The sequence below is a fragment of the Suhomyces tanzawaensis genome (assembly GCF_001661415.1).
Source record: "Suhomyces tanzawaensis NRRL Y-17324 unplaced genomic scaffold CANTAscaffold_1, whole genome shotgun sequence".
NCBI lineage: Eukaryota > Fungi > Ascomycota > Pichiomycetes > Serinales > Debaryomycetaceae > Suhomyces > Suhomyces tanzawaensis.
In genome coordinates, this window is record NW_017963636.1 from 2,255,533 (window position 1) to 2,274,321 (window position 18,789).

At 48.9% G+C, this 18,789-nt stretch overlaps 7 protein-coding genes across 7 annotated transcripts; 6 read left to right on the plus strand and 1 right to left on the minus strand.

Moving 5' to 3' along the window:
- Positions 1-534: 534 nt before the first annotated feature.
- On the plus strand, positions 535-4,710 carry MET10 (sulfite reductase subunit alpha). Its single transcript, XM_020207251.1, has one exon. The coding sequence runs from the start codon at positions 957-959 to the stop codon at positions 4,314-4,316; it is 3,360 nt and encodes a 1,119-aa protein (XP_020067437.1). The 5' UTR covers positions 535-956; the 3' UTR covers positions 4,317-4,710.
- Positions 4,711-4,787: 77 nt separating this feature from the next.
- On the plus strand, positions 4,788-6,227 carry CANTADRAFT_140122 (uncharacterized protein). The gene has a single exon (XM_020206289.1). It carries the CDS (start codon positions 5,258-5,260, stop codon positions 6,005-6,007), a length of 750 nt encoding a protein of 249 aa, XP_020067438.1. The 5' UTR covers positions 4,788-5,257; the 3' UTR covers positions 6,008-6,227.
- Positions 6,228-6,277: 50 nt separating this feature from the next.
- Positions 6,278-7,828, plus strand: STB3 (Stb3p; the record flags this gene model as incomplete). Its single annotated transcript, XM_020208941.1, has 1 exon — positions 6,278-7,828. One exon carries the CDS (start codon positions 6,278-6,280, stop codon positions 7,826-7,828), a length of 1,551 nt encoding a protein of 516 aa, XP_020067439.1.
- A 1,171-nt stretch (positions 7,829-8,999) lies between these two features.
- Positions 9,000-11,393, plus strand: CDC47 (DNA replication licensing factor MCM7; the record flags this gene model as incomplete). Its single annotated transcript, XM_020208944.1, has 1 exon — positions 9,000-11,393. The coding sequence occupies one exon, from the start codon at positions 9,000-9,002 to the stop codon at positions 11,391-11,393; it is 2,394 nt and encodes a 797-aa protein (XP_020067440.1).
- Positions 11,394-11,881: 488 nt separating this feature from the next.
- Positions 11,882-12,460, plus strand: CANTADRAFT_4330 (uncharacterized protein; the record flags this gene model as incomplete). The annotated part of the gene is made up of 1 exon (XM_020208945.1): positions 11,882-12,460. The coding sequence occupies one exon, from the start codon at positions 11,882-11,884 to the stop codon at positions 12,458-12,460; it is 579 nt and encodes a 192-aa protein (XP_020067441.1).
- A 154-nt stretch (positions 12,461-12,614) lies between these two features.
- On the minus strand, positions 12,615-14,132 carry CANTADRAFT_19885 (uncharacterized protein; the record flags this gene model as incomplete). Its single annotated transcript, XM_020206496.1, has 1 exon — positions 12,615-14,132. The coding sequence occupies one exon, from the start codon at positions 14,130-14,132 to the stop codon at positions 12,615-12,617; it is 1,518 nt and encodes a 505-aa protein (XP_020067442.1).
- Positions 14,133-15,974: 1,842 nt separating this feature from the next.
- Positions 15,975-18,590, plus strand: CANTADRAFT_19886 (M1 family metallopeptidase; the record flags this gene model as incomplete). The annotated part of the gene is made up of 1 exon (XM_020206497.1): positions 15,975-18,590. One exon carries the CDS (start codon positions 15,975-15,977, stop codon positions 18,588-18,590), a length of 2,616 nt encoding a protein of 871 aa, XP_020067443.1.
- Positions 18,591-18,789: the final 199 nt, after the last annotated feature.

Genomic DNA, 18,789 nt, shown 5'->3' on the forward strand with positions numbered 1-18,789 from the left:
GGGAAATAAGTCCGAAGGCACTCCTGGCATAATTATCCCCAGCAGACTCTTTTACTAGCATTTAAGGTAGAGATTGTCGGATAATCACTCCCTGTCAAAAGGTCAAACATAAATAATATACATGAAATTGACAAACATAGTCTTCGATGAATAGTCAACAAATCCTATTACAAAATAGCCACTCCTCCACCAATCTGGAGGATTAACATCATAAAATTGACTTTCCCAAAACACTTGGGTTTTGAAGTAAACTCAAAGTTGTGTCATAATATTTAAAGTCAGAGTAAATTTGTCAAAATAGTATAGAAATCAAATATATTTAACTGACAAGATGATAGGAACTGGATCTAGCCTCGACTTGATGCTAAGAGAACAAGAACAATTTTTTTTTATATATACTAGATGCTATACGTCAATATGCTAGAGCATGCACGACATCGCGCGACATCGATGTACCTGCACCACTGACATGTAGGTCCATGCAGCCATGCAGGCGATAAGGCCCACCTTATCGTGAAAGACGAGTCAGTAGCGCCCTCAAACCAGCAGCAGCTGATAAGCTCGGGATGCCGATGTGGTCCATCTGGAGCTTGGTAATCTGGCCCATCTGGAGGCCCTGCAAAGGCATCAGCGATTGCAGGAAAGGCGGGATTTGCTCAAACACCGGGATCACGTGACCAAAGACCACCAACTTGCCGGAAATCCCCCGGATGATCCAGGTCTCTGGAGTGCCTACATCCCCACGACCTCCTTTCCACCCCCCTCGCCTGTTTCTCGGTACCTTTCCACCACTACCTCTCCTTCCCTCGCCTCCTCTGTTTTCAGGTCCCTCCCAATGCCGGGGTTTGCATACCTCATATCACGTGCACTTATCTCTTTTCGTATCACGTGCACTTATCACTTTATTTCACACCTTTATAACATGCAACTTCCGCTGGTTTCGTCCCATCACCACCATGGCCCCCCACGCTCTAGCCGCCGAAAGCGACGCTGCCAGCTCGCTTGTAGCTGCCAGCAACAGCGACTCTGCCGCTCTCCTCAAAGCCAACCCCTTCGGAACCCTCGTGGATCCGTCCTCGTTGCGAGGCGTGGCCTACACCTCTCCAGCCGCTATTATCAACCAGACCGTCTATGCAATTTCCAGCAAGATTTTCAGCTACGAGACGCCAGGAGCTCCTAACTTGTTGGACCACCACGTTCAGTTGTGGGCCCAGAACTACCAACGTCCCAACTCGTTTGGCGTGGTTCCGTTTTTCCACCAGTTGCAGGTCAGATCAGGCGCCTCCAACGCACTTTTGGGCTACTACAGCAAGAACGGCACCAACGGCCAGCCTCTCAGTGTCCTTCTTGCGTCCAACGCGTTGTCGTACATGCAACCTGCGTTGGCTGCGAAATCCGCCGCCAGCTTGCCTTTGGCGTTGAACGTTTCTGCCATTGACTACGACTCAGTTTCTAACAGCTTGTGCTCCAACTACATCACGTCGTTGAGTGCTGCACGTTCTTTGGGATACTCTGTCGTCACTCCGGTCAACCTTCGTGACGCTGCTGAGTTGCAGCACTTAACAGTGCTCAACCACTACTTGGCTGCGTTGACAGGCACTCCAAGCATCCACTTGTTCGACGGACCCGAGGCAGCCAAGACCTTCACCAAGTTCGCTGGTGTGGCCTCGCTGGACATCGTGGGCCATCTCTACCAGAGCTTGTTGAACTCCAAGGCCGAATTTTCCAGCTTGGACCAGGCTGTGGCCGTGGCCTTCGAGTCTTTGAACGCGTTGACCGGTAAGAACTACTCGTTTTTCGAGTACGCAGGCCACCAGAGCCCCGACACCGTGTTTGTGGTGTACGGATCGCACGAGTCGACGGAATTGTCCACTATTGTTGAAAAGGTGGCTTCTGGAGCCAAGATCGGCTTGATCAAGGTCAGAGTGCCTTTGCCATTCAACCAGGCCGAATTCATCAAGACTGTTCCCAAATCGACCAAGAGATTAGTAGTTCTCTCGCAGGTTTCCCACGACAACCAAGTTTCTTCGTCGTTGAAAGCTGACATCACTGCTGCTTTATTCTTGGGTGGTGTGTACCACAATTTGAGCATCGAGGAGTTCAACTACCCCTTGAGTTTCTTGTGGACTCCTGTTACCATCACCAAGATCTTGAACGAATTTGTTTCGTCCTTAAACCCAGACTTGGCTTTACTTTCGGCTCCTAGTGCACCAGCTGCCGACATTACTGCCAACACCTCTCCCGAAGGTAAGTTTTTGTTCTGGGGTAAGGACGATGGACTCTTCCTCAAGAACGCCGACAAGATTGCCCTTTCGTTGTCTTTGGACGACTCAAAAGCAGTTCAAATTAGAAACAAGTTTGACAACTCCAACGGGGGTGGTCTTTTTCAATCCCAGATCGTTTCTGCCGCTAGCTCGAGCAATATTTCGTCTGTGGACTCGGCTGATTTGGTTGTGCTTGAAGATTTGTCAATTTTGAACAGCTACGACGTATTGGCTACTGCCAAGCCTGGAGCAACTATCTTGTATATCAGCCACAAGCCAATCACTTCCATTGACGAGGATGTTATTCCCAAGTTGCCTCTCGAATTCAAGAGAAGCTTGGCAAGCAACCACAACAAGTTGACTTTGGTTGATTTCTCGCTTATCGACGAATTGGATGCCATTAACTCTGCCACAAGCGGGTTGACCAGTGATTTTTTCATTCAATTGGCCTTCTGGAGGGCCTCCTTGCCTGAATTGGGAGGCTTTATTGTCAACAAGTTATTGCAAGCTAACGGTAATGATTTCGAATTGTTGGCAGTCGTGTTGGACAAATTCATCAACACTGTTGACGAAAAGAACGGGTTGCGTGAAATTCCTGTCCTTCCTGAGTGGGTTGACTTGAAGGAAGAAGTTCCTGAAGACCAGGAGAAGGATGAAGCTAGTAAGGATTCGGAGGAAAAGAAGGAGGAAGAAAAGGTTGAAGAAGAAGAAGAAGAAGTTGTCTTGCCCTTCTTCCCAGTTGAATCTTCTTTCTTCCCCAACCCACGCCTCAGCAACGAAGGAATCGAAGAAACTACTCTTGGTGGTTACAAGGAGTTGGCCACCAAGTTAGCTTTCTCTGAAGCTTTCAATGTCAAGAAAGAATTGAGACCCGACTTGCCTGTGAAGAACTTCGTGGTTAAGGTTCAGGAAAATAAGAGATTGACCCCACAGGAGTATTCCAGAAACATCTTCCACATTGAATTCGACACCACTGGTACTGGAATGAAGTACGAGATAGGTGAAGCCTTGGGTATCCACGGTAGAAACAATAGTGAAGAAGTTGAAAAATTCTTAGAATTCTACGGTGTCGATGGTGACGATGTCGTTGAAGTTTCCAACAGGGATGACGCTTCAATCTTAGAAATTAGATCTGCCAGACAGACTTTGGCCGAAAACGTTGACTTCTTGGGTAAGCCACCCAAGAGATTCTACGAAGCCTTGGCCGAGTATGCTGAAGATGACACGGAAAAGAGCCATTTGGAGAAGTTGGCCAGTGGTGAGGGCGCTGCTGAATTAAAGAAGAGACAGGATGTAGACTTTGACACGTACGTTGATGTGTTGGAGGAGTTCAAGTCTGCCAGACCTGGTTTTGCTGATTTGGTCAAGATAATTGCGCCATTGAAGAGAAGAGAGTACTCGATTGCCTCCTCGCAAAGAATGCACCCTAATGCTGTCCATTTATTGATTGTTGTTGTCGACTGGGTTGATCCAAGAGGCAGAACCAGATTTGGCCATTGCTCGAAGTACCTTTCTGATTTGAAGATTGGAGACGAATTGGTCGTCAGTGTCAAGCCTTCTGTGATGAAACTTCCACCATTGTCTACCCAACCAATCGTTATGTCCGGATTGGGTACTGGTTTGGCCCCATTCAAGGCATTCATCGAAGAGAAAATCTGGCAGGAACAGCAAGGTTTGGAGATTGGAGAAATCTACTTGTACATGGGCTCCAGACACAAGAAGGAGGAGTATCTTTACGGGGAGCTTTGGGAAGCCTACAAGGATGCGGGACTTTTGACCCACATTGGTGCTGCGTTTTCCAGAGACCAGCCGCAGAAGATCTATATCCAGGACAAGATCAGAGAGTCCATTGAAGAGTTGACTGACGCCATTGTGACTAAGAATGGGTCCTTCTACTTGTGTGGCCCCACCTGGCCTGTTCCCGATATCACTGCTTGTTTGGAGGATATTGTGCAAAACGGAGCGAAGAGAGCAGGCACTGAAATCAAGGAGGTTGCCAAGGTGGTTGAGGACATGAAGGAAGAAGGCCGTTACATCTTAGAAGTGTATTGAGCCATAGATTATTGTTTAGAACACCAATAGAAAGTTTTCGCGGTTTGAGAAGTATGGGGAATGTCATTGTAGCGAGTTTTGAGTGAGTATGATCCGGAGCGATGGGCCTGGGGTGAAAAATCGGGATCGACTACCGCAATGGGTATGAATTGTGTAATTACAAGCGTCATGGATACATGCAACATGCACCTGGGTGCAAGTGGCACAAATGCAGGCATCACTGGATATCCACGATAGGTTGATGCCCTCCTTATCTGGCCAATGGAATGGACTCAGCTAGGGACCGGTGTTATCGGGGGCGATAAGGGGTTCAGCCCCTCCAGCCTCGCCTACCCCGTATTTTCAAGAAAGCAGAACAACTCCGGACGCCTCTCTGGGCCAGACCGTCGACTTTTCTAGCTCGGATACCTCATTGGCGGCTAGCGCTTGCGTTTGCATGGCAGCGCCTTCGTCGTACCGGCTGAGGCTTGGATAAAGCCTTAGATGGACAATCCTAATTGTCCCTGCACCTGCGAACGGTTGCGAATTTAGACTCCTGACAACGCAAGCCCCTCGAGGCATCGAACGCACGGTGGTGTTAGCAACGGGAACAGATGGGGACGGCGAGGCGAGGGTCCGCGGGTGGTGGGCCAGACCCTTCGATTCGGCGAGTTCGGCGAGTTCGGCGAAGCGTTCGCCAGAAGGAACCCCCAATCCCCGTCAGATTACCATCCTCAACGGCCATGCACCGCCGTTGAACAGGTGCATGGCGCAGGCCATCAGTACATGCGGAATGTAGGTACGGCAGCACGTATATTGCAGGAAGTATGTAGAGTGCGGCGGCAGCGGCGGCAGCGGGCCAGCAAGAATACACTTTATGCTCAGGCCAGTTGTGCCAAACCGGCATTGTCAGTTGGACCGTCAACCCCCGCGGACATATCGGTGGCGATCTGTTGGGTTAGATGGGCCACCACGTAGGCGCCGTGGCGGGTGGCCACAACCTTCCATTGCTCATATACGAAGGTAGCCACCTTCGACACCGGACGCATCATCTGCAAGAGCGTCGCCACCTGGCGGTGGTCAAGCGTGATTCCTGGCAGATACACTCCCACGAGTCGGAGGCCCTCGGAGTCCATGAGGCCCACGACGCAGGCGCCTGCATCCGCCTGGTGGTACTGACGGGCCTGCGCAAGCACCTGGACAGTGGACGCCGGAAGCTGGGGCGGGGATATCGGAACCGTCATCAGCAGTACCATCACAAGCAGGTCAGGGTGGATCCCCCATACCAGTTTTTGGCCTCACTTGTTCCGGCACAATGGCCTGCACACACCCCGGGGCTAGCGGTGCGCGGGGCAGGTGCCTCCGATGTCTCCGAAGGGTTTCCGGGATCCTCTACCCCAGCCAGATCGTGCCCGTGGCGACGTGCCTTGGCGAGGATTGCGGTTATCCCCTCTGGCCCTGCCTCGTTGCAACCCCTGTCTCCAACCAGACCACTGGCTATTGTGTCATCAGCTGCCTGCCAACCGCAGTCGTATATAAGGCGGAAGCTCCCCAGACAGAACCTGCAAATTTCCACTGCCATAGCCTCGTCATCTGCCTGCCAAATCTGCCGTCACGCTTTCCCACCTGGTCGATTTCCTTCTCGATTAGTCCAGCAACTGACACCTCCTGAAATATTCCCCAGCAGACTTACGTGCTTGCGAAAAACGTGACTGTGACTCAGTCACTGAAATAAACACGGTCATACTGAATACACTGCTAAAATTGGTATATTTGGAAATAACTGAAGATACTACCACTTCTACCACCACGGCCTCCAAGCATCCTACAACATCCTTACTGCCTTTAACACTCTTACTGTCGCCTTTCCTGCCCCACTCCTACCCACCACTTATCTCCCTCCACGCGAAACACGTCCTCGCACGTACCCCACGCTACCCGTTATCACCACACAGTGAAATTCCAGGTCTCCACCACTCCAAATGTCCAAAGACCTGTCTGCCAAAGCACCCAGGAAGTTGCTTTCCACCTCCTCGCCCGAGGGCATTCTGGTGGCCTCCAAAATTACCCCTACCCGATTAGCCAACCTTTTGATCAGAAAAGGTCCGTTGCCAATCCGCCACATCACCAGCCAGTTGGCACTCGAGGTCCCCTCGTTCGACTTCTTGTCGTTGTCGAAACAGAGACGCTTGATCATGGCTGCCATGGAACAAACAGACCCCTCCAACAACGTGGTGTTTGAAAAAATCGGCTGGGGCCAGTGGGCCGTCCGCAAGACGGATTCCGACTTCATCGTCACCGAAGGAACGGAAGCCAGGCTCGAGGAGCCATCTGTGGAAGCCTCGGACCCCGACTCCACAAAAATCAACGTCAACGACTTGAGAAACCAAGCCAACGTGAAGTTGGGTTGGGCCAAGAAGGCGTCTCCTGCGTCCAGGAGAAGAGAGTCCATCACCAACGCCAAAACCAACCTCCACAATGTCAAGCTTCCCGAGGAACCCGACTCCAACGCGATCGCCAGCGACTCGGAGGACGAATACGGGTTGTCTGACAACGTCGAGATGGACGAAGACGATGACGACGATGATGATGAAGAGGAGGACGAGCTATTTGCGTTCGACCACGACGAGTCCATCAACAAGTTCAAGAGATCTCCCCCCATTCAGTTCGCCAAAAGAGTGCCTATCAAGATAAGCCCTCCTCCAGGCCACGAGACGGGCCCCTCGTTCCGCCACCGCAGAAAGTCGTCCTCGTCCAACCCCAACAGCTCGATCTCCAAGATCCCCAACTACAGACACCAATTGTTCAATAGATCTAGACTAAACTCGTTAGACAACTTGGACAATTATATCATGTCGTCGTCCAAAAACTCCAATGTTTCCATCAGCTCTCCGCCTCCGGCCCAGCCCCAGTTCCACCCATACTACTCGTCTGCTTCTGCTGCCAATTCTATCTTGAGTGCCTCGCCAGTCGGCTCTTGGAACGGCAACAACAATTACATCCACCACTCGGCCTCAGCTACCAGCCCTGAGAGTATTGCAGCCACAATGAATACCACCAATAGGAGAAAGTCCTCGTTCAACGAGTCCCACTTGAGGTCCACCTTGTCGACCTCCGTACCCAAGAATAACCCTGCCACCCCCACGTTATCGGCTCAGCAGCTTACACAACCTTCCAACTCGCCCAAGATTGCCAACTTGTTGAACAAGCCATACGAGAACGAGTATCTCTCGCAATCGACCCTGGCTGTCATCAAGAAGCAAACTCCTGAGCTCCATGTCCGTAGTTACAGTGCCAGTGGTGCTGTCAATCAAAGTGACACTGACGAGGAAGACTGGGCCACTATTGGAGCCGAAACACTCAGAAAAACGCCTCTCAAACTGAAAAACCGGATTCCCAGATCCCCAACCTCCAAGCCCAACCACCCTCGCCAAAAAGGACACTCACGCCAGTCTTCATTGGGGTCCAATGTGGACGTCAATGAAGAAGAGCGTTCTGCTGCGTTTGCTTTGGTTGATCTTAGGTCGGTATAACATTTAATTCTCTCCAACTGGTTGGCACGGTGGATAGCTGGTCTGTTCTATTGACTTTATTGTATGTTTTATGGTGCCTAGTGCACGGTTTAGCCATCCAGAATGGCAGATTTCCAGCTGTAATGGTGCTGATGTTCTCTAATATATAGTATAATAAACCTGAAAATTAGGATTTCGTGAGTAGAAATTGGGGGTCGAATAAAATCGTGCTGTACCAGGTGTGTCATAACTCCGTTAGGGTCATTTTGACTGTATTGATAGAGTTGTTATTTTCCACTTCTGTTCAATTGAAAACTATGTTCACGAAATAAAACCAGAAAATAATTTTTTTTCATTTGTTTCCAAGTTTTTCACCGGTCGTTGAAATTTATGGATTATGGGTTGGTCTTATTAACAGTTATCGAGTTCTTCGATACTATTGAATGAAAGGTTTCTGATTACGTAAGCACTCCCATGTTCATTCTACCAAATGAAATATCCTGGAGGGTTCGTATGAATTTTAAGGAGACATCCTTATCCAACACACGATACATTTCTGAATAAAAGTACAATGTCTCCTTGAACAAACTATTTCGAACAATCTCTAAATTTACAGGAGTTTCAGAGCTTCATCAAAATACCCAGCGGCGTGCAGGCAAAAATAGAACACAAATTACCATTACAACCCCAGCTGATCCCCAGCAGCATACGCTCGCCGAAGTGCAGTTAGCTAATTGCTTCGGACACTCGTAAATTCCACTCGAGCCCTGGAAGGTTTTTCACCCCAAAAAAAAACGAAAACTGCCCCAAACGCCGCCAAAATCACACAGCCAGCCCGTACCAATTAAGAGTCCACGTCCCCGTCCTCCCACCCCAATAATTCCCCCTCCTGGCCCGTAAAACACCAATTAGCACCCACTCCCACTATACCGTCCTGTCGCATCCCACCCAGGTCGTTTTTTCCTAATCGGGACAAATTGGCTTCACGCGTTGGAAATTCTCCCAGCCAGCACCATCCCATCGTTTTACAGCCATATCCACCACTTGATCTTTCCAACGGAAACGCAGAATCGACCAGGAGTACCCGTGCTGACATAAGCGTATCGTCCACTATAGACTAGCAAGCCCATTCTCCACCTACCCGGAGAAAACCGCCACTAACCGAGGCATCCACCACTACACTCACACAGCCATGTCTGCCACCACCGTGTTACCCTCAATCCAGCTCAACGTGAACTATGCCGACATCAAGACGTTGGTCCGCGACTTCCTTACATCGTTCAAGGAGTCTGGCAGCGTGGAGGACGCCATGATGGAAGACGAAGAGCCCACAGGAGGTCTCAAGTACATGAAACTTCTTCAGCATGTGGCCAACAGAGACATCTCCACGATCTACATCGAGTTAGAGGACCTCAAGAAGTTCCAGCAGAACTCGTTTGCCATGGGTGCCTCTTCGCAGACCAACCCCCACCAATTGATCACTGCCATTTCCAGAAACACCCACCGCTACATCGAGCTTTTCAGCTCAGTCATCGACGAGCTCATGCCCGAGCCAACCAAAGAAATCAGCTACAAGGACGACGTGTTGGATGTGATTTTGCACCAGAGAAAGTTGCGTAACTTGAGGTTACAGCAGGAAAACGCCGAGGAATTCAACAACTTGAGAGACGGCTTCAATGCCAACGACCTCGCCCACGACCAGCCCCCTGAGGAGGCCGACAACTTGTTCCCCAGCAAGCTCACCCGTCGCTACTGCCTCTACTTCAAGCCGTTCGAGTCCGACATCAAGACCTTGAGCGTAAGAGAAATCAAAGGAAGCCATGTTGGTAGCTACATCACCGTCCGTGGTATTGTCACCAGAGTCAGTGATGTCAAGCCCAGCGTGGTGGTCAACGCCTACACCTGTGACAAATGTGGGTACGAATTGTTCCAGGAAGTCAACTCCAAGGTGTTCACTCCGTTGTCCGAATGTACAGCTCCAGCTTGTAAGGCCGACAACAACAAGGGCCAGTTGTTCATGTCTACCAGAGCATCCAAGTTCTCCAGTTTCCAGGAAGTCAGAATCCAAGAGATGTCCAACCAAGTGCCTGTGGGCCATATCCCCAGATCTTTGACTATCCATGTCAATGGTGACTTGGTTAGATCTTTAAACCCTGGTGATACTGTCGATGTTTCTGGTATCTTCATGCCTTCGCCATACACCGGATTCAGGGCCTTGAAGGCCGGATTATTGACTGAAACCTACCTCGAAGCCCAATATGTCAGGCAGCACAAAAAACAGTACGACTCCCAGATTTCTCCCGAATTACAGAGGAAGGTCGACAATTTGGAGACCGATGGTGACGTTTACAACAAATTGGCCAAGTCTATCGCCCCGGAAATCTACGGCCACTTGGACATCAAAAAGATCTTATTATTATTGTTGTGTGGAGGAGTAACCAAGGAAATTGGGGATGGTTTGAAGATCAGAGGTGACATCAATGTCTGTCTTATGGGAGACCCGGGTGTGGCCAAATCCCAATTATTGAAGGCCATTGGTAAGATTGCACCAAGATCCATCTATACCACCGGTAGAGGTTCTTCGGGTGTTGGTTTAACCGCAGCAGTCATGAGAGACCCCATTACCGACGAAATGGTATTGGAAGGTGGTGCCTTGGTGTTGGCCGATAATGGTATTTGTTGTATCGATGAATTCGACAAAATGGACGAAAGCGATAGGACTGCCATCCACGAAGTCATGGAACAGCAAACCATCTCCATCTCTAAGGCTGGTATCACCACCACTCTTAATGCCAGAACCTCGATTTTAGCTGCTGCCAATCCATTGTATGGTAGATACAACACCAGATTGTCACCCCACGAAAATATCAACTTACCAGCAGCCTTGTTATCCAGATTCGATGTGATGTACTTGATCCTTGATCAGCCTTCCAGAGAAAATGACGAGAGGTTGGCCAACCACGTCGCCTATGTCCATATGCACAACAAACAACCAGTGATGGATTTCGAACCATTGGATTCCGCAACCATCAGAGAGTACATCAACAAAGCTAGAACTTTCAGACCAAATGTTCCAAAGAATGTTGGTGATCACGTTGTCCAGGAATATATCAATATGAGAAAAGAGAGTCAGCGTAATGAAGGCTCGGTCAAAAAGTTCAGTCATATTACCCCCAGAACTTTGTTGGGTATTCTTCGTATGGCACAAGCGTCGGCCCGTCTTAGATTCGATGATACTGTGACGTTCGCGGATGTGGATGAGGCGTTGAGATTGATCAAGGTTTCCAAGTCTTCGTTGCACGCAAATGAGGATGGTGTCAGAGAAGACGAATCTCCTGCCTCCAAGATCTATAGAATCGTGAGTGATATGGCAAGAGGCGATGGATCCACTGGTCCTAGAATATTGACCATGCAAGAAATAAAAGATAGAATTCTCGGGCAATCCTACGTGATTCAACAGTTGGAAGACACTATTACTGAGTACGAGTTGCTTGGTGTGTGGCAGAGAATAGAGGAAGGAGAGAGGTTGATGTTTGTGGAAGGGACTGAAATTGAAGGTGAAGTCGATGTTGATATGGAAGATTAGCTGGTTTGTTCTTCGTTGTTTTACTAGGTGTACCAATATGATATTTAAGTTGATTAGGGTGTAAATTACTCGACACCTCAACATCAGTGATTGTAGTATAAATAAATAATTGAAATCAATAATTCAAAGAAAAGGTTCGAATTGCATAGAAAACGGGTTTTATTATACTTACTGTTAGATTTGCAGCAAGCTAGTTACTTGTTAACGTGCTAGTAAAAGTACTTTATTCGAGGCTCGAAATTTATCCCAGCCGATGGAAAAAATTGAAAAGAATCCATAAAGTTGCAGCTTTCTCATGGAATCTATTGCTGACTTTCATACTCGCCTACACACTGGAATTCTTTCACTCCTGAACGCCAAATACCCCCAGAGACCTGCCCTAACCATCCATACTCCACCAACCCACACGCGTTTGATCACGCGTTTGATCACGTGGACTGCTCTGGTGTTGAAATTCATTCGACAACAACGCAGACTCTATCACTAAAATGGCCGACTACGCTTCACAAACAGTGGCTCAATTAAAGGAGGTGTTGAAATCCAAGGGATTGTCTACCGATGGTAAGAAGGCCGACTTGGTGGCCAGACTTACCGAGGCCGACGCCAACGGAGACGAATTGCTTGCTGTGGAAGGTGAAACTGTCGCTGAACCCGTTGCTGCTGAAGCTGCTGCTCCAGAGCAAACTAGCGAAGCTCAACCCGCTGAAGCCGTTGCTCCAGCTGCTGTGGCCGACTCCGAGTCCACTTTGACTGTTATTCAACCAGCAGAAGAAGCTGCTAAGGAAGAACCAAAGGAAGAACCACCAAAAGTGTTGACCCCAGAGGAAAGAAAGCAATTGGCAGTTGACTTGTTACAGAAAAAGGTCCTGAGAGCAGAAAAGTTCGGTGACGAGGCTGCTGCTGAGGCTGCCAAGAAGGACTTGACCAGAGTCGAGAAGTTCGGAGTTGAGCTTGGAACTGCTTTGGCCAGGGAGATTGGTTTGGTCGACAGAGGATTGAACGACAGCAAGAGAAAGTTCAACAAGAACAACAAGTTTAAAATTTTCAAGGGAAAGCGTAGACATTAGTATGTAGAATATAGGACTCAATAAATGTAACATTAGCAGCGATTGCTAAATATCCACGGAAATGAAGAAAGGGTGGTGAGAGAAAAATCATATTCAATATGTGGTATAGTCAAGATCAGTAACCATGAAAATGGGTCAAAGAGCACCCTAACAATCAAATGGTCATTTCGTCCTCGCTCTCAACGTCAAACTGCCCGTCTAATACTGTACCCTTTTCGACAATCAATCCGTTATTGTCTTTGATCCAGATTGCAAAGAGTAGTATCACCATCAAGAAAAACGACAAGTGCTGGGTAATAAAGAGAATGTGCAATTGACCAGTCAATGTGTTCTCTAATACCAACATCGACAAGACAGATAAGTTGACATCAATCCTGCTTTCGCTGAAATCAAGACGTTCGTCGGAAACGTTGTTCATAGTGCGGTAAATTCCAATCGAAACACCAAGAAGGCCTATGAGAAGAGGCAACACGAAAATCACCAACACGGAGCGTCTGTAGGACTTGATGATTCTGGAATTGGCGTCCTCGTTTTCCGAGGGGGGAAACGAGTTGATGGTCTTTCTCGTTTTGAAGTAGTAGTACACGGTGACAACGAACCAGACGGTGTTGAAAAGCGACAAGATGTACGACAACAGCAATAGCACCTTTTGAAGACCGGTCAACTTGAAGTTCTGACCACCAAGGCCAAGGTAGAGCATGGACAATGGGTCATCGTTGGAGGCCATGGGGGAGGTTGCGCTGAAAATGAATTTACCAAAAACCACTATGATTGCAAGCAAGGACAAGTTGATCAACAATAAGACCGATGCTTTCTTCAAGTAGACAGTAGGAAACAAGCGGTAGTTCCTGGAGCCGCCCTCGTGGTAGTAAATCACGCCATATCCCATGGCAAGAAGAAGTACGAAGAACTGGAGGACCACATTGAAGCCTGAGTAGAGGAGAACGTTGGTGGTTTCGGCCAAGTAGAGGATGATGGACGAATCGAACCTGTTCTTGAAGAAGCCAATGACTAGCTGGGTGAAGGCTAGGAGGATGTAGGGGAAGAGCACGAAGAAAATGACTCCCTTGGAGATCAAGGAAATGGAGTCCAAGTTGCCGACGTTGGAGTCGACCTTGAACCGCAAGATGTAGTGGAACAAGTAGGCAAAGATGACGGTGCCCACGAGTACCACCCATTTCTGCTGGGTGTAGAACACGTAGCTGAGGTAAGGCAACTTGCCATGGCCCTGGTGGAAAGTGACACTTATTTGGGGGCTGGTGCCGCTGGGTACGGCTACGTACACACAGTAGATTCCAGACGACGTGACGGGATACTCCACGTCGTGGTCAGGGCCCACGTACCCGTTGTAGGCGCTGTCGACCGGTCTGTCTGCGTATGGCTTGACCACGAATTGGTTGTTGTCGAAATCGACAACCCCCTCATAGAGCACATCCTTGTGTTCGTATTCCACGAACCAATGCTCGATCGACGGGATGGAAGTGAAATTGAGGATATCAGGGTAGTGGAAGATAAGCGCTGGCACGGCGTCCTTGGACCCTGTGAGGGTCACGGAAGCATTCTTGCCGCCTTGTGTGCTGACGAAAGCACAGACGCCACCATTGGAAGCGTCCAAGGTGGACGACGCCCAGCACACGCTCGCTAGGAGGGATAGCACACAGTAGAATAGCATTGATGGTTGTGAAAGAACAAGCCACTAATCGAAACAAAGCACTATTAATGTCAAGGGGTAAAGAAGTGCGCCTAGCAAAGGAAATAAAGGAAGGGAATTAAAGGCAGGAGAAGCTGAGAAGGTAAGATAAGGCGTAATGGAGGGAGGTGCGACAGAGGAAACTTTGTGACAGGTGGTTAGGTGTTGACGGGGGATGATCTATGCTCACTTCGGAACACTACAACCACCTAATCACCTCGGTGTAGCTCCCAGTTCGTGGATAATTCCGAGATGGCGACGTCGAGAGTTCGCTACATGAAAGCACCATCTCAAAATCTAACCATATTCCCCAACAATCTGCTGTAAGGACTTTCCATATGTATCCCAACTATCGTATCTGTTCTTCAGAGAGCATTAACTACGTGAAACACTAAAATTTAATGTTTCAATGGGGCATGGTTCTAGAATTAACCACCAATAGGTGGGAAGATTTGAGGATCTTTTTGTGCCAACGATGTCTTCTGATCCTGGCACTTTTAACAGCTTTGTAACCTTCGGTAATTCTGATAGCCAGGCATTATCCGTAAATAAAAGGAATACACTTTATAGTATACTTCACGGCCCTTGGCACCGAAATGATTAAATCCTTTGCTACTGTTTAAACTTCAATACAAGGTGCACGCGATTAATCGTTAGTGGGCCATCTATTAATGACATGTACATTTCAGCTTCATTAATGTCATGGGATCTAGAAGGATAAAACTACTTTTCGATTCTTGTCGGCTCCAGGCCAATCAGGGATGGCATTTCCGAGGAGAATATTCTTCAAAGCTAGCCAATACACCTCTTTCTTGATATGCCTACGTGCATAAACAGGGTTAGTGAACCGAATCGACTTGGAAAAGGGGAAGGGTATGTTAACAATAGGTGTTATGCCAGACACCTGATTTACAGAAATTAAATGGATCGCATGTGGTCCAGCTGTGTGTCCTTGTGAAGTAAATCCAGAATGGTCCTTATAGTAATTAACTTAGCCCACTTGCAATAGATTGTCTAGTGCTAATTCTTGAGACGGGGTAAATAACAGCCTGGAAATCTGTATTAATAAAATGACTGGTCTATAGTCATCAAATCAGCTCGCTATGAACAGGAAATCACCTTTCAACTGCTAATTATCGAGAAAATAACCATACACTTTTCAGGACAGCCTAGATAGAGAGGAGTGGGGGAGTCTTGAAGTATGGATGAGAATACAAGTACGAACTCGGGGGAAGTACTGGGTATGCATCACAGGCTATGGATGAGAATACAAGTACGAGAAAATATTAAGGAGTAAGGGAAGTACTGGGTATGCATCACAGGCTCCAAGTCTTCCTCTAATGAATATGCATCACCAGCTTGAAGTATTGAAGTAAAGGTTTTAATGCATATGGCATCACGTCTCACGTGCCGACTCTCCGATGCTCCAGCACAACACCGCCTGATGCAACACTGCCAAAACCACGATTGCTACCAGCCAGCCCAGAGAAGCACTTACTGACTAGTCTACAACATTACTCGACTAGTCTACAATACCGCTCCCCTCGTCTCCACCAGTCTCCGATGTCCTCCACTGGCCCATAGTACGGAGGTTCACTCCCGTTCCCCAGTAGTGGAATGGTTCTTTCCCTCCGCTCGCACCTACCCTGCATCCTTTCCTTCTCCCCCAACGGCTCCATCGTACGGTGCGGCGCACCGCCCCTCCCTGGCAGCCACGGCGCAGATCGCACCCACTTCCTTTTGGTGGCCCACGCCCATCGCACCATCCATCCCAAGCCAAAGTTCACCTGTTGGCCACACTTCTTCACCACTGCCACCTCCGCCATGGCTGAATACTACGAAACCCTTCCCACAGCGTTGAAGCCGTACCACTACGACATCTCCATCAGCCAGATCGACGTGGACGACGACTCGTTCTTCGGAAAGGCCCTCATCCACTTCGAGGTGTTGGAGGCTACCGATGAGTTGCACTTGAACTACCGTGAGTTGTACGTCAACAAGGTGGTCATTTCTGCCGACAAGGACATTCCCGTGATAGGCATCACCGAGTACAAGGAAAAGGAGTACTTTGTCATCAAGTTCGACCAGCCTGTGCGCCCAGGAAAGCTCCAGGCGTTGGTGGAGTACCAGGGCAAAATCACCTCCAACATGATGGGTTTCTACAAGTCCGAGTACGTGGAGAACGGCCAGAACCGTATCATGTTGTCGACCCAGTTCGAGGCGACCGACGCCCGCAGAGCGTTCCCATGCATCGACGAGCCAGCATTGAAGGCCACCTTCAAGCTCGACATCACCGCCAGAAGTGACTGGACGGTGTTGGCCAACACGCCAGTGGCGCGTGAAACCGCACACGGTGCATTGAAGACAGTGGAATTTGAGCTCACACCCGTGATGTCCACCTACTTGGTGGCGTGGGCATTGGGAGACTTCGAGTACATCGAGTCGTTCACGTCCACCACCAAGGTCGGTGGCAAGCCGATCCCTGTTCGCGTCTACACCACCAAGGGCTACCTTGAGAGCGCCCAGTTGGCCCTGGAAATCGCTCCAAAGATCTTGGACTACTTCTCACAGGTGTTCGAGATCGACTACCCATTGCCCAAGTTGGACCTCATGGTAGTCCACGCCTACTCCCACAACGCCATGGAAAACTGGGGCTTGATCACCTACAGAAGCACGGCGTTGTTGTACGACGAAAAGACCTCCGACTCGTCCTACAAGCAGAAGGTGGCCTACGTGATTGCCCACGAGTTGGCCCACCAGTGGTTCGGCAACTTGGTCACCATGAAGTGGTGGGACGAGTTGTGGTTGAACGAGGGCTTTGCCACCTGGGTGGGCTACTGTGCTGTGGACTACTTGTATCCAGAGTGGGACATTTTCTCGGGCTTCGTGTCGGAGTCGTTGCAGAAGGCCCTCAGCTTGGATGGGTTGAGAAACTCCCACCCCATCGAGGTGCCTGTAGTCGACGCCTTGGACATCGACCAGGTCTTCGACGCTATCTCCTACTTGAAGGGTGCGTCTACCATCTTGATGATTTCCAACTACTTGGGCACTGAGTTGTTCTTGAAGGGTGTCGCCTTGTACTTGAAGAGAAACAAGTTCGGCAACGCCACCTCATCCGACTTGTGGAACTGCATCAGCGAAGTCTCCGGAAAGCCTGTGGGCCAGTTAATGGCCTCGTGGATCAAGAAGGTGGGTTTCCCCATCGTCAATGTCGACTTCGACCTGTCGTCCCAAAGCTTGGTGTTGAAGCAATCCAGATTCCTCAACAGTGGTGATGCCACCGAAGAGGAAAACCAGACCAAGTGGTGGATTCCCTTGAACATCAACACCGATGCCAACATCAGAGACACTGTGGACTGCTTCGAGAGCGAAACCTTGATCATTGACAACTTCCCATTGGCCAACGATTTCTTCAAGTTGAACAAGGAGTCCAGTGGTGTTTTCAGAGTCAACTACTCACCCCAAATTTTGGAGAACAACATCTTGCCTTTCCTCAACATCATGTCCACCAAGGACAGAGTGGGTTTGATTGCTGACTCTACTGCCATCGCCGTTGCCGGAGGCTCCACCACCTCATTGTTGAAGTTGTTCCAAACCATCGCAGAAACAAAGGAATTGGAAAACGACTACGTTACTTGGTTGGAATTGGGTCAAAGCTTGGAACAAGTCGCCAGTGCTTTCTCTGGCACCAACAAGGAAATCAATGCGGGCTTGAAGAAATTCAAGACTGCTATCTACAAGCCCCAAGCCTTGAGATTCATCACAGAGTACAAATCGGGCAACGTGGACAAGTCTGACTTCAACTTGTGCAAGTTAAGATCCAACATTTTGGACCATGCTGCCACTCTTGCTATTCCAGAAGTGGCCGAGTTTGCTTTACAAAAGTTCAACGAATGGTCTGAAGGCAAAGAGGTCGATCCCTCTTTGAAGTCATTCATTTGGACCGCTGTTGCTTCGTCAGAGTCGTTCACCAAGACACAGTACGAGGCCATCTTAGACCAAGTGATGTACCCATCGACCATTGATGCCAGAGAAATCGCTCTCGCTGCCTTGGGCCACATTCAAGACGATGAGCTCTCTACTGCCATCATGGGTGGTTTACTCAAGCCAGACATTATTCCTACCATGAATGCCAATCAGTTGGCAGTCCCATTATCCTCCCAGCTTGCCACTAGAGACAAGTTCTGGAAGTTTTTCACCGATAACTACGCCGAGCTCTTTGAAACCTTGTCTCCAAACATGGTGGTGTTCGAAAGATTTGTCAAGGATACCTTGCGTAATTACCAAAGCATGGAAAAGCACGATGAAATACAAAATTTCTTCAAGGGCAAGGTGCTCAGCGGGTTCGACAGATCTCTCTACCAAGCTTTGGACACGGTAAAGACCAACGCAGCTTGGTTTGCTAGAGACGAAAAGGTTCTTGCTGAATACTTACAATAAGCGATGGTGTTGCATTAATGAGGACCTCATAGTAAATTAATATACTCATAGATTTTGGCAAACGGTTATAGATGAGCAGTCACTATAGCCAAGCTTTCGATACTTAAATTTGGATGCAGTGGTTGTAGGCGAGTAGGAGGAGGACAAGCGATGATAAGCGAGATTAGCGAGTGAAGACAAGTCTTCGTAGTAGTATTTC